A 22,589-nucleotide genomic window follows, 5' to 3' on the forward strand; every position below is an offset into this window, starting at 1 on the left:
GGTCTATGAGATAGAGTATGGCAGCTTAAGGTGCTGCCAGAGGGACAGAGAGATCTGTTTAGGGTTAGAAATGAGAACACACTATGAGGAGTAGCTTAGGGAGTGCGGGGGAGGTCAGAGCCTGGGATGATTCTATTTTTAATTCAAAGGATGGTGGTGCCACTTATGGAACTAGGAGACTCAGTAGGATAAGCAGGTAGGGGTTACTGGTGGGAGGAGGAGGTGTTGAGTTCAGTTTCAGACTTGGCAAGTTTCAGACTTGGCAAGTTTCAGATGGCAGCAACAACATGTCTGGAGGAAACACCCCATTGTCAGCTGCATCTATGGGCCTGGATTTCTAGTGAGCGATACAGACTGGAGATAACAAGGCTGGGCGATGACGGCAGACAGGTAGTCATTAAAGTTTTGAGGGGATGAACTCACTCATGAAGACTGTAGATAGGAAGAAAAGGCAGAAGCTTCAATTCTGAGGATAAATAACTGATATTAAGGGTGTGGGTGAAAAGAGGAACTAGAAAAGAAGACTGAGAAGTGGCCAGAGAAGAAAGGAGAATAAGGCAAAAAGGGAGTGTCTTAAGCTGCAGAGAAGTTGAGTGGAAAAACCCAAGGACACCACTGGACAGGCAGCCAGCCCGTCTAGTCATTCTGACCTTTTCTTCTGGAGAGAGCAGCGGATCCTCACGGCTGGGCAGGGGCATTGTCAGCCTTGCTGCGCTGGACTTCTCCCAAAGGGGTCCACCAACCTGCATGCCCCACACTGACACAACACACCTGTCCTGGAGCCTGACTTCTAATGTCCTCTGCTGTTGAGGATGGGGGTAGACGTGGTCTCACCACAGACTCACACCCACATATACAGACACACATACACAAACATACTCCTGACCTCTGACCTGTCCTAGGCATGAAGGTGGCAGAGCTACCCAATTCTACTTTATCCATCATTCTAACTGGTGGTTCCAACCTCTGGAAAGTTCTTAATGATGAATCTTCAACTGCTGTTAGCCTCCTCCTTCCCCACAGCCCCCCACCCCCACCCCAGGTTGAGATGGCCCAGACCTAAGCTCTGTACCTACCATACACCTCCCGGGATACTCCCCTCAAGTCTCCACATGCATTTCATGGGTCCATGGTGTCTCCTCTACGTCCCCTCTCCTCTAATCTACCTCAGTAATTTTACCTTTACATTCTCGTCTTCCACTTCACTAGAAAGATACCTAAGGAAACATCTAGTCCTCTCCGCCCTCCCCCACTTTATTGTCGCTGCTGTTGTTGAAATTGCAGAAACTGAGATCAGCGAGGCAAAAAGATTTGCCCAGGATCACAGGTCAGTTGAAGTCAGGACTAAATTCTAGGCACCTGAGTCTCACACAACACAGAATAGGGCTTCTGAGCACAGAGAGGGGCTAGGGGCCAACCACCCCGGCTCTGCCACTTAACTAGCTGCTTGACCTTGGCCAAGTCAGTTCACTTTTCTGTGCCTCATTTTCCTCACCTGAGAATGAGGACGATAAGGCTCTCTATCTCACAGAGCTGTTGTGTGAGGGTTAAACAGCTCAGTATTCATCAGGTACTTAACACAGAGCCTGGCACATTCTGTAGTAAGTGTTTGCTGTGACTATTTCTACTATGCCCTGGTCTGAACATCTTTCAGCTTTTTAAAAACGCCTTCCTTCTGCTTTCTTCCTTCTCATTCCCCTTAGCAGTCCTCTCATTTCCCTTTCTTTAATCCCTGTCCCTGTTGTCTCAGGAAGGCAGGATTGGGATTTGGGAAAGAGAAAGATGGAGTGACCTCAGAGACTGGAACATGCTTGAGAGTCAGTCAGTGCCTGCCATGGTAACACAGCCTGCTCAAATGCTAGTGTGAGGATCACACACCCTCTGCACAGCGTCAGTTATACACAGATTCACTCAACAGGCCCACCATCAATCAGCCTATGGCCTCCTGGCCTCAGAAACATCTTGAGCCCTTCTCAGGTGGAACTCATGCCCAGCCCCAGTCCCAGGCAATTGTCTGCTGAAATTGTGTCTCCACAGATTCTGGCTTAGCGCTGGGAATTACCACTCCAGGGAAGCCTGAGGTAAGTGTGTGCCCTCAGAGGCCCTTTGATCTGGAAACATTCAGAGAGACTGCGTTGGGCCCCGACACACACACACTGACACGTGTATGCACATGAGCCAGTGGGCTTGAGTCTCACAAACTTCTTCCACATTCACAATCGCCCACTTCAACCATCGTCCAGCGAGGAGGTTAGAGAAAAGACTGGTACCCGTTTTACAGACAAGGAGGCTGAGGTCGAGGAAGAGCGGAGCTTTGCTTCAAGTCAAAGAAGCAATAAAGCCGAGATGGAAACCTAGGGCCCCTACGTCCCAGCCTCGAATCTTTCTGTTTCCCAGCAGCTGGGAGACCGGCGGGAGTTGGATTCATGCCCCGTTACCCACCCCATAGGGGCGCACCAAAGCCACGCCTCCCCTACAGCGGTCCCTGGTGAGAAGGAGAAAGCGGCCACAGCGTGTCTCTTTAATGCGCGCCCCCGGAGGCCCGGCGCGCCCCCGCCACTATAACTGGAGTGCATGGAGCAGGCAGCGTTGAGAGGAAGAAGGGCGGGTGCTGGGCACCCGTTCACCGACTTTTCCAAGTGCGATCAGAGCCCATCCCGCCCACGTCCCGCCCCTATGGACTCTCCCGGGTGCGCCCACAATTGAGGACTCGACGCCCGCTGGGTTCCGCGCGTGGTTGCACCCCGCCGCCGTCAAGTGACCTCCGCGGAGTGGGCAGGTTCCCGCACCGCTGCCCACAGCGCTGGCCGTCGGGCGAGGGCCCCGCCGCCGCCACGCCTCGCGCCCACGGTGCCGGCCCCATGCTGCTGCACACTTACTCCCCCATGGTGAGTAGTCTCGGGTCCGGGAGCGCGGGGAGAGCAGTACGCCTGAGCGCTGGACCTTCCGAACCTCCTCCTCCAACGAAATCTCGGAGGGAGAGGGCCACAGGGACCCCTCCAGCTAAGAGCGGTGAGCAGAGGAGACCGTGGTCCTGCGCCCGCGGGCCACTCAGAGATAAACCTCCGGCTCCGGGAAGCGGGCAGGACGGCAGCTGGACCCTTGCGAGGTGTCCTGGAGGAAGGTCCTCTAGGGCTGAACTCCTTTCAGCTGCCGGTGGGTCACCTAACGCGCCCTTCTCCTTCCCCAGGAGCGCCCCGACGGGCTGGGTGCGGCGGCTGCAGGGGCCCGCCTGTCATCTCTGCCTCCGGCGGCCTACGGGCCAGCGCAGCCGCTCTGCCACACGCCGGCCGCCGCAGCCGCCAACGACTTCCAGCCGCCCTACTTCCCTCCGCCCTACCCGCAGCCGCCGCTGCCCTACGGCCAGGCGCCCGACGCCACCACCGCCTTTCCCCACCTGGCCAGCGACCCGTACGGCGGTCTGGCGCCCCTGGCACAGCCGCAGCCTCCACAGGCCGCCTGGGCCGCGCCCCGTGCTGCCGCCCGCGCCCACGACGAGCCGCCGGGTTTGTTGGCGCCGCCGGCCCGCGCCCTGAGCCTAGACCCTCGCCGGGACTACGCCGCCACGGTGCCCCGGCTCCTGCACAGCCTGACCGACGGTGCGCACAGCCTGGCGGACGCGCCCCTTGGCCTTCCGGGGCTGGTGGCGCCGCCTGGCCTGGAGGACCTGCAGGTGAGGCCGGAACGGTTCGGGATGGGCCAGGATTTAGGACTCTGGCTGGAGACAGAATGGCGAATACAGGAACCCGACTCTTCTCCCAGCCTGCCACTTCTTCCTCATGATTCCGATTATGCGTCCCACGGCCTGGGTTAGACGCTGCCTGGCCAATAAGGCAGCCTGGCACTGAGTCTGTGCGCGGTGCCTGGATGGTGGCAACCCTCAACGGAGTGAATAGGAAGGGACTGAGCCACTCCTCTCCCTCTTGGCTGGGCCGTGTAGGGCATCTATGCCCAGTCCCGATCTGATGGGGCAGACTGTGCCTGGAGCGAAGAGAGGCCGAGGAGTTGCGTAAGATTCAAAATTTCCTTAGGGCACGGTAAGGTACCTGTGGCCCAGATCGGCGCACAGATGGTGCTGAGCCTAGGAGAATACTGGTCCCGCCCCGTGGCCGCCTCAGGGGACGGACCGCGGTGCGTGTTGGGAGAAGCGGACAGGGCAGGAGGCATGGGCCACAGGACACTAGATCCATAAGCACCCTTACTGCTGCATCTCCTATTTTCAGGCCATGGATGAGTCGGGAATGAGCCTCCTGGACCAGTCTGTGATCAAGAAAGGTAAGGAATGGCGTGCGTCTGTCAGGACGGAACCGGGTGAGATGGTGCAGGTCCTGAGCGCACAGACGCATTTTCTTCCCCTATGGAGCGTGCCTCCTGTGCGTCACCGGGCTCCGTTACCACGGAGCACTCTCCCTGGCCCAGTATAGGGACAGTGGAGGATGGGGGGCCTGGCCAGAGCTTGGGCAGCAGTGCAGGTTGGTAAGTTGGCCCCAGAGCCTGCGACCTAGGGTGAGCCCAGTCCATCAGCGCTCACCTGGCCTCCCCGGCCTGTCCAGCCACATAAGAGCCTGGCCCCTCTCTACCACTGAAGGGAGGGCGCTCTTGTGTATCTGGAGTTAATTTGCAGAACAAGTTAAACCACTTCCCTGTTTCCTAAGAGGTGAGAATGGGGGTGTTATTCCCAGGACTTTTGTTAAGTGATTTCCACATTACAGAAACTACCAGTTGCTAGCCTGGTAAGTGTTTTCTGCCCCTTCCTTCCCAGCAGGGCCTTGGCGGATGATTGGCTATAGGGGTGGGAATCTTGGGTTCCCCTGAGAAATTTTCTCTCCATGCGGGAGCCTCTTTTGGCATTAAGGATCAGGGAAGCTAGAGTGTGACTATCGTATGTTAGGCTGTGTGCAGTAGGATGAGAGCCTGCCTGCTCCTGGGTATCTCTGTGAGTTTGGGTCCTGTACATGTCTGTATATTCCTTTCCTAGGCACCTTTCTGGTATTTTCTTGGTGTACGTGTTTCTGTTGCTGTGTATAATGCATTTCTATTAAATTGTTGTGCATTTCTGTGTGTTGGGGGGGTCTCTATATGTGTATCAGGGTCTCTATTGTGTCCCAGAACTTGATCTTTGGTAATGAGGATCTCTAAGCATGCGAGGGTCAATTCCTGTGTATTTTGGGGACGTGTTTGTGTCTCTATTCTAGTAAAAGCCAGGAGGTTAAGACCTGCACTCGAGTGGATTTTCCAGCTTGAGGACTGAGGTCTGGCCGTGCCAGGAGAAGGTGAGAAAGAGACAGAGAATGACAGACAGATTCTGAGGGGTCCAGGCTTTGGACTGGCTGGCTCCTTAGATTTGGGGCAGATGCGGGGCAGGAACCTGGAGTTGCAGACAAATCCGAGGTGCCTGAGGCAGGCACTACTCCAGTGGGATTTGACTGGAGTTGTTTTTCTTATTCTTTTCTGCATTTTTTAATTGTTGTCCTATTACAGTTGTCCCAATTTTCCCCCATTGCTCTCCCCTGCCCCCCCCACCCCGCAGTCAATCCCCACCCTGTTGTCCATGTTCATGGGTCATTTATACCTGTTCCTTGACTAGTGAATTCAAGCTGGGCTCCGTTTGCCCTCCACTTGTTCCCAGCAGAAGCTGGGGGTGAACCTGGAGGTGGGGATGGGAGCTGGACTTTCAGGAGCTGGGGCTGTGTTACCAGGGGCTAAAAGTTAGCTGGACCTCCTAAAGTGTGTACGGGAAGCTGAGGGGACAGGCTTCCTGGAACTTGGGGGAGGAGGGCTCCAGGTATTGGGGCTGTGTCACCTGGAGCTGGAGTTTGGGAGGACCCTGAGTACCCCACTGCCTGAAGTCAGGATGGAGCTGCGCACCCAGCTCTTTGGGGCAGGAGCTGCGTTTGCTGAGTGGGCTTTTTTTGAACCCATTGGAAGGGAGGCCTCAGTCAATGGGGAGATATGATCATGGCCCATGGCCGAAGTTTCCAGATTCTGGCTCCTCCTGGGGCTGGCCCTAGCTAGGCTCACTGACTCTTGGAGGATGCCAGCCCCCTGTATTTTGGGAAGGGGCTTAGGGACCTCTGCCCTGGAGAAGAGTAGGAAGATCAACTGGTACTCTGAGTACCTTAAACCCCAATCCCCAGACCAGAGCAAGGACAGGAGTACTGGCTGTGAGGAGGGGCTGGAATTGCCCTGGAGTTGGTTCTTCTCAAGGGACTTCAGCTTCCATAAATCCCGGGTCCTAGCTATGCGCCGCAATCCCCAAAGGCAGTCCCAAGACCACGGCGAGTGTGGCGAGCACTGCCCGGAGTCCTGCTGTACTGGGGGTCGTTGGAGAGTGTTGGGCGGGGAGGCAGATGTGGTTTTGCTGCGAGCGCAGGGTGTTGCGGGGGCAGGCGTGCACAGCCGCTGACCGCGGTGTCAGTGGGTCGGTGGGTGAATGAGGCAGCAGTGGCGGCAGCGGCAGAGAGGTGGAGCGCGGGCGACCTGAGCTGGGTACTGTCCCCTGAGCACCCCACCCTGGACGTCTGAGAACCAGAGCTCCCTGCAGAAAGGAAGTGCCTGGTTCCCGAGCCGAGAACGTGGCCTTCTACTGGCCCAACGGGCCTTTGGTGGAGGAGAGGCAGTGCGGGTGCATTCAGACTTTGCAAATGCCGAGGCCTTGTTGGTCCCCGAAGGTCCCGACCTCGGGGTGTGTGTGGTGGGCGATGGAGCGGAATTGCTTTGGCTAAACAGGTGGTTCGGTTGGAGCCCTGCTCGCAAGGCGCAGTTTTCGCAGGGGTTCTCCGCTATCCCTGCGGGACTCCAGTCAGGCCACCAGCTCCTTGGGGGCAGTGAATTAGCTCCCTTCTTAGCCCTCAGGCCTTTCCAAGGACATCAGGATCCCCGGTCGAGTCCTGTAGTCCTCTGGCACTTGCCAGCAGCTGTGGGGGCCTCATTCCGGCCTGGGCCCTGGATTTATGTAAAGTCATGCTTAGCTAGCCGAAGCATCCAGTTCCTCCATCTTCTCCCGGCCCTGGTGGGAGGGGCGACTAAGCAGAAGCCTGTTGGAGTCCTGGGTGCGGAAGGGAGGCCGCCCTATCCTAGAAGCCCTACAATCTTCCCACCGTGAGGTGCCTCCGGGGAGGAGAGCCTGGAAGTCCTCTGGGCCCAGACCTTGGTTGTAAAATCTTATCTACTCCAGGCTCTTGTCCTGGAAAGGGGGGGGGGGCTAAGCCCCACCGCACCACACACTCCTTGTGCGTTAGAGGATGGCACATGGGCCCCAGTCCAACTGGAGGGGAAAAGGGAGCCCTCCATTTTCTGCCCACCTTTGTCCCCTCCAGTGTTGCCACCTATCCTAAGGGCACAGAAAGCAGCCCTGGCTGCTGTGGCTCAGTGGATTGAGCATCGGCCTGCGAGCCAAGTGTCGCTGGTTCGATTCCCAGTCAGGGCACATTACTAGGTTGCATGTCAGGTTCCCAGTTGGGGACACGAGTGAGAGGCAACCACACACACACACACACACAAAAGAAAGCAGGCAGGACTAGCGAGGAAGACAGACCTGGACAGGAATACTTTCCAGCTGAGAAAGGCAGTGAGAGGGCCTGGACAGGTCACAGTGGGAGCTCAGAAGAGGAGTGGTGAGTGCCTGAGGTTGGGAGGCTTCCTGGAGGAGGCATCAGGGTGGAGCTCCCTAAGCACCTGATTGTGTTTGTTGAATGAATGATTGGTGGATGTTGAGGTCTGAGTGCATAGGGAGAGGAGCTTTAGAAAGGGCCCAGCTCCTTCCACTGCACGAAGCACATGTGCAGATGCCCTTTCTGTTAAAAAGGTAAAAAGGTTAACTGTCTCGTGGGTTTCAGTTTATACAGTCACAGCTGGAGGGGAGTGGTTTGGTGATGAGAACTGAGATAGTCCTCCTTCCCTCCAGAGAGGAAGAGAATGGGTTGTCTAGTTGGGGGTGGGGAACCCCGCCCTCTGCTGGGCTCCATTGTCCAATCTCAGGAGGTCTCCATAGTCACCCTCTCCTCTGTTCCCCTTGGCTCTGGGGAAGGAAATGGGAGATGGGGAAGGTCTGGGCTTCCAAAAGAATCCCAGGCAGGGCCAGGCCTAGGGTGAGGTACTCATCTCTGAGGCAAGATTTAGATACATAATATATTTTAATGCAATATTTTAAAATAAAACTAATGCAAAATATCAACATTTTACATAACAAAGACAGGCTCTGACCCTGCACTAGCACACCCCTGCCTCACTTGCCTGCCAGACAGGACACTGCCTGCCCCCAAAAGAGACCGACAAACCAGTACCCAAGCAGAACGTTTGGAGGGAAGCTGAGGGCGGTGTAGAGCAGAGGAGTGAAGGGTAGGAGCCAAACCCTCTGGCAGTGGGTGAGAAGGAAACTTAACCAGCAGGTTCTGCTGGAGGAGATAAGAAAACTTGGGTGGGCGGGGAGGAGGGTCACTACCCCTCCTGTCAGCCTTCCTCCAGCTGTCACCCGCCTCAGGCTTTGGACAGCGGGACTCTAAGTGTGGTCTAAGGAAGTACTGCATCAGAATCCTGTTGGGGCACTTGTTTAAAAATGCAGATTTCCAGGGCACCACCCCACATCTACGAATGCGACTCCCTGGAACACCCTGGAACTTGCATTTTTTACCAGTTTATTGAAGTAAAATTTACATACCTAAAATTCACCCATTGCACCACTATATAATTTGATGATTATTATAAATTTATAGTTGTATAATCATAACCACATCCAGTTTTCAGCATTTTCATCACCCCCCAAAATTCCTTCATTCCCATTTGTACTTAATCCCCAGTTCCCACCCCAAGCCTTAGACAACAACTGATCAGCTTTCTGTCTATAAATTTGCATGTTTTAGATGTTATATAAAGGGAATATATAAATATGTGGACTTCTGCATCTAGCTTCTTTTCCTTAGCATAATGTTTTGAGGCTCATTGTGTTGTAATATGTATATATAAGTAGTTCTTTTTTTTTTATTGCTGAGTAAGTACTTGATTATATGGATGTAACACATTTTGTTTAATCATTCATTAGTTGAAGAACACTTGGTGTTTCCACTTTTTGGCTGTTATGAATAATGCTGCTATAATCATTCACATACATGTCTTTGTGTGGACATATGTTTTCATTGCTCTTAGGTAAATTCCTAGGAGTGGAAATGCTGGAATTTATGGTAAGTTTGTGTTTAATTTTTAAAGAAAATGCCAAGCTGTTTTCTAAGGTGGCTGTTCTACTTTATATTCCCACTAGTTAAGGGAAAGGGTTCCAGTTTCTCCACATCCTCACTTGCACTTGATATTGTCTATCATTTTTATTATAGCCACCCTAGCAGTATCTCAGTATAGTTTTAATTTGCATTTCCTAATGACTAAGGATGTTGATCACTCTTCCATGTGCTTATGAGCCATTCATATATCATTTCTAGTGAAATGTCTATTCACATATTTTGACCATTTTCTAATTGGGTTATTTATCTTATCTTTGAGTTATATGAGTTCTTTATATATTTTGGATGCACCTCCTTGATCAGATATATGATTTGCCGATATTTTCTTCAAGTTTGTGGTTTGTCTTTTAATTTTCATAGTAATATCTTTTGAGTTGCAAAAACTTGTCATTTGATGAGTCCAATTTATCATTATTTTCGTTTATGGATCATGCTTTTGATATTGTACCTAGGAACTCTGCCCAACCCAAGGTTATAAAGATTTTCCTCCTGTGTTTCCTCTGGAGGGAATTTCCATTTTAACCAGCTTTCTGGGATGATCTGTTGCATATGCCCCAGATTCAGTGATCAGACCATTTTCTGCCAGCTGTGGATAAAATGTGTACACAGATGCGAGTCTTGTCTGACTGGATGAATAACTAGGAGCTCTTGTGTCTGTAGGAGTCTGTAGGACTGTGAATGGCTTCTGCTTGCATGACCAAGGACACCATGAGTAGAATACTTCAGCCTCAGGAGTCACTGTGGTGTGTCCCTGCTTAGCAATCTGTGCAAGCATAATTCCCACCTCTATGACTCTCCCTTTCCCAGGCTGCCTGCTTCCCTTGCCTTGGGTTCCATCCCTCTTGACATTTGGGAAGGAAGATGCTCTGAGGAAAAAGGGAAGGAAAGTAGGAAAAGCAGCAAAGTCTCTCATTCGTATACACACATATCCATCTGTCCTGCACCTACACTCCGCTGCATCTGTTTCCATAAATCCAGGATACACTATGTTTAACTATATCAACAGGAACAAAAGCACTTGCAGATAGCCATATGCATGCCACATTCCTGCAACACTCCAGGAAGGTAGAGACTATGTCTGTGTACAACTGGGCTGCAGTATTTGCTGAATGGGTAAACATGCCCATGCGCAATCTCACCCTCATTGTTCTATCTATGACGGGGAATATAATTTTGTACACAGTCATTTTTGAGACACACGTGGTCACTGTGTCCCTGTTTGCACATGTACAAATAGCCTCATGCAACTTCGGTCTCTCTCCCCTCTCACAGGGTCTGGCCATAGGGTGGCCCAGGTTTGAACAGAAGTTGGATGAGAGAGGTTGCTGGAGGGCAGAAAAATTTTCTGTTCCTTTGACCACTCCCTCTGGCTAGGCATCATGGGAGGAAGGACAGTCTTATTTTTATTTTTTTAAGATTTTTATTTTATATTTTAGAGAGAGGAGAAGGGAGGAAGAAAGAGACGGAGAGAAACATTGATTGGTTGCCTCTTGTGCACCCCCAACTGGGGACCTGGCCCACAGCCCAGCGTGTGCCCTGACCAGGAAAATGAAACCAGAGACCCTTTGGATCACAGGCTGATGCTCAACCCACTGAGCAACACCAGCCAGGGCTTATTTTTAATTTATCAATTTGTCATTTTATTTTTGAAAGTCAAACTTGAGGTATAATTTACATACAGTACAGTTTACCCTTTCTAGGTATGCATTTCTATGAATTTTGACAAATGTAAACATGTAGTCTTATAACCATTAAAAGAATTAAGATATAGAATAGTTCCATCACCCTAAAAAGTCCCCTCAAGTCAGAGGGACACAGGTGAAGAGGGAAGCCCTGCACAGGCCTGGGAGACACTGGGGTGAGAGGTGGGGATGGCTCCTATTGCATGTCACCTGTCAGTGTGTGTCCGGACAGGACATCTTTGCTCTTCACTCTGGGAGAGGGCTGCAGTTAAGGTGAGGTGAGTGAGGCGGATCAAGCAACAGCAAGATCAGAGCTCCATCTCATTAAAATGTTGATATTGGTCATCATGGACTTTTTCACTAATTTTATTATTTTAAACATTGCATTAAAATACTATTTATCTTGATTACTGGAGTTTTGGTGCCTCCTTAAATTTTGCACACGAAGCGAGTGCCTCTCTTACCTCACCCTAGTTTTGGTCCAGATCTGGGGACAGGAGACTGGCCTGGGGGCAGGGTGTGTGTGCTGCTTGTTGTCTCCAATCCCCAGCTCTCAGCTTCACTCACTTACCCCCATCTGTGACCTTTGGGCCCCGCCCTGGTGCCTGAATGGGGACCCAAGGAGGAAGGGCAGTTTTACTGTCTGGTGCTAACAAAGGAATGGGCGCCCCCAGCGTCCCTCTTCATTCCTTTTCCTATTTCGGGTTCCAAAGGCCCTTGCTTCACTCATTTATTCCTCATTCACTGACAGCCACTTGTGCGAAGACTCCTCCCTCCAGGCACCCCTACTTGGTGGGAAGATGGAGCTGGAAGGACACAAAGTTCAGTGTGTAAGGAGAGGCAGCAGGGGTGGAGGGCCCAGGACGTTTTGCACCGGGGATGGTGCCTCAACTGATGAAGCTTGGGAAGGAGGGGCCCTGCTTCACTGAAGTGGGGAAGAGCTCCCGAGACAACAGTGAGCAGTTCTGTGGGGCTCAAAGCTCTCACACGCTGGGGTCCCCACATCCCAGGGGGGCACGTCACATGGGTTCTATTTGGCCTGGGCAAGATTTTTAAGTGTTTGAATCAGTTGCCAATGTTTAAAAATAGAGATTGCTTTCACATGGAAATCCAGAATCCCGTCTCACCAGCAAAACACAAACCAGGATGTCTGGCACGTTGGTATGTCCGGCGTGGTATAGCGAGTAACAGCCTTGCCCAGGGCACTGTTAGTCACCTTTCTCCCACATCTCACTGACTCACATTACCTGTTGTGCTTCCCGCTCTGGAGTCTGGAGCTGTGCTGTCCCAGGTGGGAGCCACTAGCCACCTGGGGCTACCGGGGACTTGAAATGAGGCTAGTCTGAATTAAGATAGGCCATCAGTGTAGAATATGCATTGAATTTTGAAGACCAAGTATAAGAAAATGATGTAAAGTAGCTCATAATAATTTTAAAAACACTGACTATGTTTTAATGATAATACTTTTGATATATTGGGGTAAATGAAATATATTAAAATTAATCGTACATGTTTCTTTTTACTTTTTTTTAAATGGGGCTACAAGAAACTGTAAATTTATATACATGGCCCACAGTATATTTCTGTTGGTCAGTGTGAGCTGAGAGACTAAAGGTTCAGGGGGGGACCAGGCAAGAGGGGTAGGCATGGCCAGACCACAGAGGAGGGTGAAGTAAACATGATGATGGTTAAGGATGTGAATTCTGGAGTCCATGGTCAGAGTTCATGCTCCTTATTGCAGTGCCAAAACTTTTAGTTTCTTCATTTTGAAATGGAGATGGATAATGTCATCCACCCAACAGAGCTGTTAATGTAAAGCACTGGGTATAGAGTTGGTACTCCCTGAAGGGTGGGCAACATCATTTTGCTCAGCTATGGAGCTGGAATTTGTTTCTCAGGGAACTGACCAGGCACTGACTGGTTTTAGGCTGGAGAGTAATGCATGTTTCAGAAAGATCCCCCTGGAGCAGGGCAGGGGGACCAGAACAGGAGCTGTGCTGAAATTCAGGCGGGAAGTTAGTGTCTGTGCAGACGTGGAGAAGTGGCCACATTCAGGGCACGTGGAGAAATGAAAATCATAGGACCTGGTGATGGATGGAATGTGGCAGGAGATGGTAGTGTGCAGAGATCACTGAGGTTTCTGGCTGGGGAAGGTGCGGGAGGGGAAAGCACTCATCCAAAGAGGGAAAAGCTGGAGGGGTTCTGCCAGGCCAGGGCCTGCTCATCCTTGTCCTGAGGCCTAGCACAGCTCCTGACACACAGACTCTCAGCAAATATTTGCTGAATGGCTGGAGGGCTAAGCATGCTGTCTTTGAGACTACAGTCCAGGGCTTGCTGCTGTGTGATGTTAGGCACAATGTTTCACCTCTCTGGGCTTCAGTTTTCTCATCTGTAAAATGGGAATAATAAACACAGCCCCCTTGTGGGTTGTTCCGAGGATTCAGTGAGGTGTTCTGTGTAAGCACATGACATAGTGAGTGTCCTGTAACTGTTGGCCCCAGAACTCCCCACTTGATCCCCCGCACCCAACACACACATAAGACCTGCCTTCTCTACCAAGGGTCTCACTTCTTTGAAAGAAGATAAGCTCCAGGGGAAATAAATGCCTCAGTTATTCTCCCTTCCCCCTGAAGATGGTTAGACTGCAGGAAGAACTTTCTTTTACAGCCAAGGGTATCCAAGTGTGTTTTAGAAAATCACCTCAGATTCCTTTCGGTGCCCTTCATAGATATTAGTAGATAATTAGAGGTGGCTAGAGGGTGTGTTTTTTCTTTAAAATTTTTTTATTTATAGAGAGGGGGGAGGGAGGGAAGCAATATGCAAGAGAAACATGGATCAGTTGCCTCTCGCATGCCCCCAACTGGTGACCCTACCCACAATGCAGGCATGTGCCCTGACCGGGAATTGAACTGGCAACCTGTTGGTTTGCAGGCCAGCACTCAGTCCACTGAGCCAGACCAGCCAGGGCTGGACCTGTTTAAGTTTTAACAGGGATCCAGCCTGGCTTAGTGAAAGGAACACAGGTTCAAGAACCAGACAGTTCTGGGTTCAATTTCCACCACCCATTAGTTGAGTGAACTTGGTTGACTCACAGAAACTCAACATGCCTTAGCTTCTTCCTCCGTAGAACCTTCCTCTGAAAGATGCTGGGACACTTAGATGTGCCTGTGAGTGCACAGCATGCAGCATGGTGCCCAGCACACAGCGGGTGCTTCATCAGAGCACTCACTCCACAGCGGCCTGCTGTCCTGCGGTTCCTGGCTCAGTGTTGTCTCTCTTCCTTGCTCTTGCTTCTGCTCCACAGTCCCAATCTCCTCCAAAGCCAGCAGCCTCTCCGCTCTCTCACTGGCCAAGGACAGCCTGGTTGGCGGCATCACGAACCCCAGTGAGGTCTTCTGCTCCGTGCCAGGCCGGCTGTCACTGCTCAGCTCGACATCCAAGTACAAGGTGACAGTGGGGGAGGTCCAGCGGCGACTCTCACCTCCCGAGTGCCTCAACGCCTCTCTCCTGGGTGGTGTCCTTCGCAGGTAGGAAGGCCAGCCCATAGCTCCCTGCACAGTGCCTGGGCCAAAATCCCTGGTCATTTCAGACCGCCTCAGGGGATCAGACAGGGACCTGCCTCACCCCAAGCCACAGGGCCATCTATACCTCAGTCTCCCTGGGGGATTGTGCTGCCCTAGGGCGGGCCCAGGTCCCCAGCAGCAACCACAGGTCTGTGGCCCTGGGGGTGGGGTGTGGAGGAAGAAGCCTAGGCACAGACAAGGCTTACAGGGCTCACCCTAACTGGGCAGGATGAACAAGGCTGGGTCTGGGGAGGAGCGAGTGCCATCTTCACCCCCTCCTCTAGGAAACGGACCCCAGGACCCAAAGCCTGTGGAGCATAGGCCTCTCTGGTGTGCGTGTTTGGGGCGTCTTCTACTTGTGTGTCTGTCTCTCTTTGTGCACATCTTTGTGCCTGGATAGGGTATTTGTGCTTTAGGATTATGAGTTTTGGTGTGTCTGAGGATGGTGTGTGCATGTGTGTGCATGCATGAGTGCATGTTTGTGTGTGTGTGTGTGGTGTAGGGGATGGCCAGGAGGATATGTTTTCATGAATGTGAGTTTCTTGTGTTACTTTCAGTGGGATGTGTTGACTAGAGTGTGTCCTGCCCTGTATGTATGTGGTTGCCTGTACATCTGGGACTAGACATATGTGTGCTTAGATGTCTATACCTCTGTGTGGGGGCTGCATTTGTGCAGGTGTGGGCTATCTCCTTATTCCTGGTCTCTTTGAGCATCCAAGAGGGGCTTGTGTGAATCTGTGAGTGTCTTTACATATGTCCCTGGGTCCTGACTTGGTGTGAACATTTGTCTGTGTCCCTACGTGTCCCTGGGTATCTGAGTCTCCATGTCTCTGTATATGTCTGTCTATGTTGGGGGGGGGGTTGTTCTTCTTGGCCCTCAGTGTGTGCTCATCTGTGTATGTGTCTGTGTGTACCTGTGTGTGTCTGCTTGTCCCAGTGTATCTCTGCATAAAGGTCGTGGTGTCCCTAGGTAGCTGTGTATGGCTTGGCTGGCATGCTAAGTTTGGGAAAAAGGCCTATCCTGCCCCACCGTGGCTGTCCTGCTATTGAGAGGATTAGGGAGCAATAGGGGCTCCTGGAGCTGGATGTTGGGCTTCCTACCCTCCCTCTTGGCTACAAAGCCAATGAGGTTAGAAAGAGGTTGAGACCAGGCTGAAAGAGGCCCCAGCGTGTCCCCAGGGACAGACCATACCCTCAGCAGGGGTTGGTGGAGACAGCAAGGTCACAGCCTGCATGCTTCTCTCTTGTCTTCATAATGTGTGTGTGTGTGTCTCTCTGTGCACGTGAAGGGCCAAGTCCAAGAATGGAGGCCGGTGCCTGCGGGAACGGCTGGAGAAGATTGGGCTCAACTTGCCGGCTGGCCGTCGCAAGGCTGCCAACGTGACACTGCTAACTTCGCTGGTGGAGGGTGAGTGAGGCCTGAGGGTGGGCATTAGTGTGAACATGAGGGGACCTGTGTCACCCAGTGTGACTATGTGTGACTGTCTCTAATGCAGGAGTGTGTGTTTAGTCATGTGTTTGTTCTCTTTGTCATATGTAAGTGCTGTGTATGATATGCGTATAGTCTTTGTATGTTCTATGTGTATGTGCATGCACACATGTACGTACCCATGCAGTAGAGAATATGTGTATGTATGTGTGTGTGCATGTTTGTGTGGCGGGGAGGAGCAGCCAGTGTTTGGATGAGGTAAAGGGATGGGGGGATTGGAGTCCTTTCCCTGGAGGTTGGTGGCTCTGGGCTCAGTCATCTCAAGCTCAGGCTCCCATCCCTGAACTTGGCGCCCATCCCTGGTGGCCCCTAGGGAGGGGAATGGGATGGAGGCTGGAGTGGGAAATTAGAGGATGATATCTACAGAAGCAAGATGGGGCAGGATGTGCCCAGGCCAGGGGTCAGAGGTTCAAGGTGGTGCTCTAGGCTCAAAGGTACACCTGACTGTAAGGACAGCTCATCTGTCTGCCTCTCCTGCCCCCAGGAGAGGCCGTACACCTGGCCCGAGACTTCGGCTACATCTGTGAGACCGAGTTCCCAGCCAGGGCGGCTGCGGAGCACCTGTGCCGACAGCACGCTGACGCTGGGGACCTGCACAGCCACAAGAACATGCTGCTAGCTGCCAAGTGAGTGAGGGTGCAGCATGGGCACTTTTGGACACCAAGTGCAGGCTGTCATGGGTGCCATGAGCAGGGACATGTAGGTGCAATGCATGGACACCAAGCATGGGCAAAAGTGGCACCACACACGGCACACCTAGACTCAATGCTGTGCATGCTACAGAGCACACACGTGGGCATATGTGAACAAATCCAGGTTGTTCGAATCAGCAAAAGTGGTGTCACAGACAGGCTTCCACAGTCTGTGCCACAGCCCCTTACACTGCCCCATGCCGCCAGCAGCCCTAGTCCCATCGTGGGGCTGAGGTTCTGTGGTCTGCTCCCTCTGCTTGAGAGCTTACCGATCAGCCCCTCTGTTCCAGTGACTTCATGAGAGCACCAATGCTCACCCCAGCCCCAGGTTGGTCACCCCTTGTCCTTACTTCACATTTAGCCCCTCTGCAGCGCCTGTTGGTGCCTCCTTCACCACCGTTCACATGCTGCCACCTCAGCTCTGGTCTCCTTCACTCCAGCACAAGCACTGCTCCCCTCAGACTCCCTGCACAAGCACTGCTCCCCTGCCCAAGAACCTTCAATGGCTCCCACTGCCACTGCCTTGGTTTTCAAACTAGGTTCTGTGGCGATGCTTCAGGGTCTGTTTAATGAACTGGTATTCCATTAAGATTTTAGTTTTTAGGAAGAATCTCATTGCAAGAAGAGACAGAGTGAGACGGAAAGAGAGAGGAAAGGAGTAAAAAAATTAAAAATTAAAAACCACCAATCTGTAGGGTAAAGTCCAGACTCCTTTGAGGGCCCCACAATCTGGCCCATACAAACCTTTCTTGCTCTCTCTCCTGCCCTCCCCGCCCATCCTCAGGCTTGCTGTCATGCTTAGAACACGCATTCAGTACCCCCATCTAAATGCAGTCTTTGAAATTGCAACTCCACGCTCCCCTCTTTGAGTCTTTCTTGAGTGCCCTAGGCAGAAGTGGAATCACAGACTCAAGGGACTTTTGTGACTCATGGAACCTGTGAGGCTGCTCATATTGTAGCTGGAGAAACATCTAGGGCAAGGCTCACCTCACTCCTTAACCAGCTAACTCATTAAGCACTTCCTGGGTCCGACTCATGTCTAAAATGCTGACTGTGTTCCATGGTGATACCAAGGTGAAACATAAGGGATTTTCCTGCCCAAGCCACACACCAGATATACAAAGAAACAAAAAATGGCCGTGCCCTGGCTGTTGTGGCTCAGTGGATTGAGTGCCAGCTTGTGAACCAGAGGGTCGCCAGTTCAATTCCAGGTCAGGGCACATACCTAGGTTGCAGGCCAGGTCCCCAGTTGGGGATGCACAAGAGACCATCACACATTGATGTCTCTCTCCCTCTCTTTCTCCCTCCCTTCCCCTCTCTCTTTATAAATAAATAAATAAACAAATAAATAAAAATAAAATCTTTGAAAAAATTTTCTAAAATAAAATAGCTGCAAAATAGAGTTGGATTCAAATCTGAGCTTAGCCACTTGGGCAGATCCTCAAACCTATTTGAAACCAGTTTCCTCATCATATGATGGGGATACAGTATTCCCTCACTTATTGCGAGTATTACATTCCAGACCCCCCCGCGAAATAGGAACCTTACATTTATTCTACACTCTTAAACCTACGTAACTTTAACAACATGCATATACAGTACTGCAAAATCTCACAATATAGCGAAAAATCTGCGATAAATAAATATATTTTTTAAAATCCCATGATACAGTGAGGCCATGATAAGTGAACCACAATATAGCAAGGGACTACAGTAATACTAGTATAGATTTGTTGTGAGGATTAAGTTGGATGATACACTTGCCACAGCATTTAGGCCTGAATTCATGTTCAAGCTATTGTTTCAGCTATTCAAGGCAGATTCTGGATTGTTCCCTAATAATTTTAAAGACAAATCTCTGTGAGCCACTGGTATTTCGAGTGCGGGTAGAGGATTGGGAGAGGCTTTGATCAAGGAAAGTTTTCTGGTAGTAGAGCTAGACTTTGAATATGCACATATTCTGTTTACTAGCTGTGTTATATGGGAGAACTCAGTTAATGTCTCTGAACCTTAGTTTCCCTTTCTGTAAAATGGGCATGATCATCATTTACAGACTATTGGCAGGTTCAGCAACCATAAATATAATATATATATATAGTGCCCAGCACGTGGCGGGTCCTTCTCTGAGCTCAGACCTTTGACCTCTAACCTCTGACTCTCCTTCCCTCACCAGGCAGATCTGCAAGGAATTTGCAGACTTGATGGCTCAGGACCGCTCTCCACTGGGAAACAGCCGCCCTGCACTCATCCTGGAGCCTGGAGTGCAGAGTTGCCTGACACACTTCAGCCTCATCACCCACGGCTTCGGCGGGCCAGCCATCTGTGCTGCCCTCACAGCCTTCCAGAACTACTTGCTGGAGTCACTCAAGGGGCTGGACAAGATGTTTCTAAGCAGTGCGGGCGGTGGGCATGGTGATACCAAGGCTTCAGAGAAGGAGGCCAAGCATCGGAAATAACCTCTTCCCCAGCCCCATCCCTAAGGGGCTCCCTGAAAGAAGGCCTTAGCTCCTGGGGTGGACCTGAAAGGATTAAAAGGTGGGGTTGGAGTCAGGCCAGGAGAGAACATTCATCCAGAAACCCCTGAGTTAGGGGCCTAGGTTGGAAAGGGCGGGGGTGGCCTCTTCGCAGCGGTGTGTTGATGAGGGTCCAGTTGTCTGCCATTTTTGGGCCCTGGATTGCTGAGAGGTGCTTGAATAGGAACTTGGCCTGGAAAAGCCTGGTTCTGGGGGCTGAGCCCTGCCTATTAGGGGGCTTGGCAGTGGTAGGTGCTCCTAGGGTCCAAGGCTTGGCTGTTTTTACTGATGGCAGGAGAAACACTGGTAACAAACCAGAGGTGCTACTGAGGAGTCGGCACCCTTCATCCCAGAATTGCTACCCGCCCCCCCAAAAAATGGGTGCTGGCAGGAAAACCCCAATGGGCTCTTTGGACCCCTCCCATCTCAGAAAGAAGTAGACAGGAGGGGCCCTCAAGGAACAAAGAAGACAAAGCACAAATTGCAGAGCTGGAATCCAGGGTGCACCTCACAGCTCTGTCATTGCCTGCCCTATTTATTCATGTGTGTTGTAATTAAACCTGAAAGTTTAAAACTGTCCAGTGCAACTTATTTATCCCAACAAGTTGAGGCTCTAGCTTCACTGTTTTCTGCTTACGCACCAAGATGTCCAGCCAAACCAGGATGCAAAGGGCTATTAGGGGGTGGGGGTAGGGGATCAGGAGGGAAGAAGGATATGTCAGGGACCCTGAAGTTGTCACTAGGGTTTTGTATTTGCCGTTGTTTCTCTTGACCCTGCCGACCAATGTACCTCCCCAACTCTCAGTATACTTTCTCATTCTCTTAATACAATAAAACTTTTTCATTGGATGTGAAGCCCTCCCCTGTCCTTCTTCAGCCCAGGCCTGAATTTTCCTCCCAAGAGGCCCTAGGATTTAGAAAGAGGGGTTGCAATGGGAAGGGGCCTCTACGGGGGAGTCACAGGACGGAGCTGTGGGCACCTGTGTGAGGGGAGGTACGGATGGTGGGTCTGTCGGCTTGTCAGTGTGGCTTTAGTTCTGTGTGAGTGCATGAAGTGACTCCTGGGTCTGTATGTATATTATGACTTGTGAATGTGTCAGTCATAGGTGTTGGGTCTGTGTATGTCAGTGTGAATGCTGGTGACTGTGCTTTCAGCCAAAGCTCATCCAGCTCTCTTACCTTCTTGAAGATTTCACTCTTCAGGCATCTTTCCCTCTCTTACTGAATAATTTGCTAAATCACTCCTCAAAGTGCACATCTTCTAGGACCTCTTACCTTACAGAACATATATCCTTTCCCCATATATTTCCCTTGTGGTAAAGTTTTTGAAAGATTGTCACACCCCTAACCTCACTTCCTCACCCCCAACTCCCCCTTCAACCCATTTCAATCTGGCTTCTATCCCACCAGTCTATGAAATCCACTCAGCAAGGTCATCGATGGCCACAATGTCAAATCCAAAGGCCCCTTTTCTGGACTTAGCAGCATCTGGCCCATTTTTAAAAAGATTTTATTCATTTATTTTTAGAGCGAGGGGAAGGGAGGGAGAGAAACATTGATCAGTTGCCTCTTGTATGAGCCCAAACTGAACCTGCAACTCAAGCACATGCCCTGACTGGAAATTGAACTGGGGATCTTTCACTTTCCTGGAAGACACCCAACCAACTGAGCCACACCAGTCAGGGCAGCATTTGACATATTTGATCACTTACTTACTCTTTTCTAAACCCTCTTCTCTGTGGCTCCCAACTTCTTTTGGTTTCCTAATCTCACTGGTTCCAACTTTTGCTACTTCTCGACTTGGCCTCTAACTGTGGGCCTTCCTTGGGGCCTTCTCCCTGAACTCTAGGTTTGGATGCACAACTGTCTGCCTGATGTCTCCATTGGATCTTCTAACAGGCATCCCAAACCTATGTCTGAAATGGAGTACGTACTTGACTCAAGTACTCCAATCACGATCTCCTCCGCACTTGCCCTCTCAGTAAAAAGCACTACCCTCAACCCAGTTACTTAAGCCAGAAACTGGGGAATCATATCTGATTCTTTCCCTACCCTCTTTCCGTCAGAAAGTCTATCCTCTTTTACCTCTTCTGCTACCAGCCTAGGCCTCTGGACCACTGCAAGTCTTCTAACTCCTCTCCCTGTTTTCACTGGTACTCCTTCATACCAAAGCCCTTTAAGGATCTACTTTGCCTCCTTCATCCTTACTGTAAACTATTCCTTCCATCACTTTCTGCTCCAGCCACACTGGTTTCCGTTCTGTTCCTCAAATTACCACTCTTTATGCATCGAGGCCATTGCACTCACTGTATTCTTTGCCTAAAATGCTCTTCCCCGAGTTCTTTGCAGATAATGTGTATTATCAGAGACACATGTTGAATGTTTAGCACAAGTGAAGGGAACATAGGGTCTAAGCATCATCTTCCAGGGTAAAGGTACAAAGATGTGATTTATTTTCTCAAAAAACTTCATTGCCTCAACCCACCCATATGAAAGAAAAAAATGGAGGAAATGCTGGAAGTATGCTCTGCTTTAACAAAAGCCCTGGGCCTGGAAAGATATTTAACCACTAAAATTATCTTAGACTATGGGAAATTGGGGGCATTAAATGAGATAACAGACCTTATAGCACTTAAACAATGCCCAGCACATACTAACAAATCAATAAAAGGTTGTAAATATCTCAACAGTGAACAAAGAAGAAACTAGCTTATCACAAACTTTTCAGTGCTGGACAATATTCCCTGTTAACCATGTAGTCCTCACCAGGTTCTATTTTAGAGAGAAGGATATGATAACTCAGAGCAACTCGCCCAAAGTCACAGAGTAAGGGGGACTCACACAGATCTCTCTGATCCACTGCCTGTCCTTTCGGTACCGTTGAACCCCAAGGCCCCCTGCAGAGGCTCACAGGCCAGAGCCCAGCAAGGGGAAGTAGATCTTCCCAGCCTGTCAGGCCCCAAGGTTCTGCTCCTCCAGTGTAAGGTCAAGGTCCTGCAGAAGCAACAATACAGTGTGGAGGCCCTAAGTAGCATAAGAAACTTCTAATTAGGTCTCAGCATTTGGTTCTTTCCAGTAGGGTGGGTTGTTGCTTTTTTCCCCCATAGCAAAAGTGTTTTAGCCTCTAACTGGGTTTGCTCCTAAGGAAATGTAGATGATGATGAAAGAAAAAGTATATACAGATGGTTTTACATGGCTTCCTTTGCAAAGCAAGTAGCTATGCATTAAATGGAGAGTATTTAGACTAGGTAAGCATCACGATTTTTGGAGTTTATACTCATTTAAAGAAAAGGCTTCACCATTTTCTTTTAAAGGATCATAGTGCTTCAGGAGGAATAAGGGCAGCCACTGAAAACCACACCTCCTTCAAACCCATAAAGGCGAGTGAGGCTGAGATGCAGGCCTTTATCCTCCCAA

At 50.7% G+C, this 22,589-nt stretch overlaps 1 protein-coding gene and 1 long non-coding RNA gene across 2 annotated transcripts; both read left to right on the forward strand.

Annotated features, from left to right (window-relative positions):
• Window positions 1-2,308: 2,308 nt before the first annotated feature.
• On the forward strand, window positions 2,309-19,749 carry TFAP2E (transcription factor AP-2 epsilon). The gene is made up of 7 exons (XM_090269095.1): window positions 2,309-2,888; window positions 3,191-3,673; window positions 4,224-4,275; window positions 14,220-14,442; window positions 15,768-15,886; window positions 16,452-16,593; window positions 18,833-19,749. Exons 1-7 carry the CDS (start codon window positions 2,862-2,864, stop codon window positions 19,113-19,115), a joined length of 1,329 nt encoding a protein of 442 aa, XP_090125221.1. The 5' UTR covers window positions 2,309-2,861; the 3' UTR covers window positions 19,116-19,749.
• Window positions 5,155-10,265, forward strand: LOC150014589 (uncharacterized). Its single transcript, XR_016509665.1, has 3 exons — window positions 5,155-5,273; window positions 9,145-9,179; window positions 10,240-10,265. It is a non-coding gene; the product is annotated as an uncharacterized LOC150014589 (long non-coding RNA).
• Window positions 19,750-22,589: the final 2,840 nt, after the last annotated feature.

This window comes from Furipterus horrens, unplaced genomic scaffold, assembly GCF_987537825.1.
Source record: "Furipterus horrens unplaced genomic scaffold, mFurHor1.1.pri manual_scaffold_3, whole genome shotgun sequence".
NCBI classification, from domain to species: domain Eukaryota; kingdom Metazoa; phylum Chordata; class Mammalia; order Chiroptera; family Furipteridae; genus Furipterus; species Furipterus horrens.

Excerpts from the sequence above, each read along its gene's own strand:
- TFAP2E (XM_090269095.1), top strand. The coding sequence starts at position 2,862 with ATGCTGCTGCACACTTACTCCCCCATG. Across the intron at positions 2,889-3,190 it reads TGCACACTTACTCCCCCATG|GAGCGCCCCGACGGGCTGGG; the intron begins GTGAGTAGTCTC and ends CTCCTTCCCCAG. Across the intron at positions 14,443-15,767 it reads CTGGGTGGTGTCCTTCGCAG|GGCCAAGTCCAAGAATGGAG; the intron begins GTAGGAAGGCCA and ends GTGCACGTGAAG.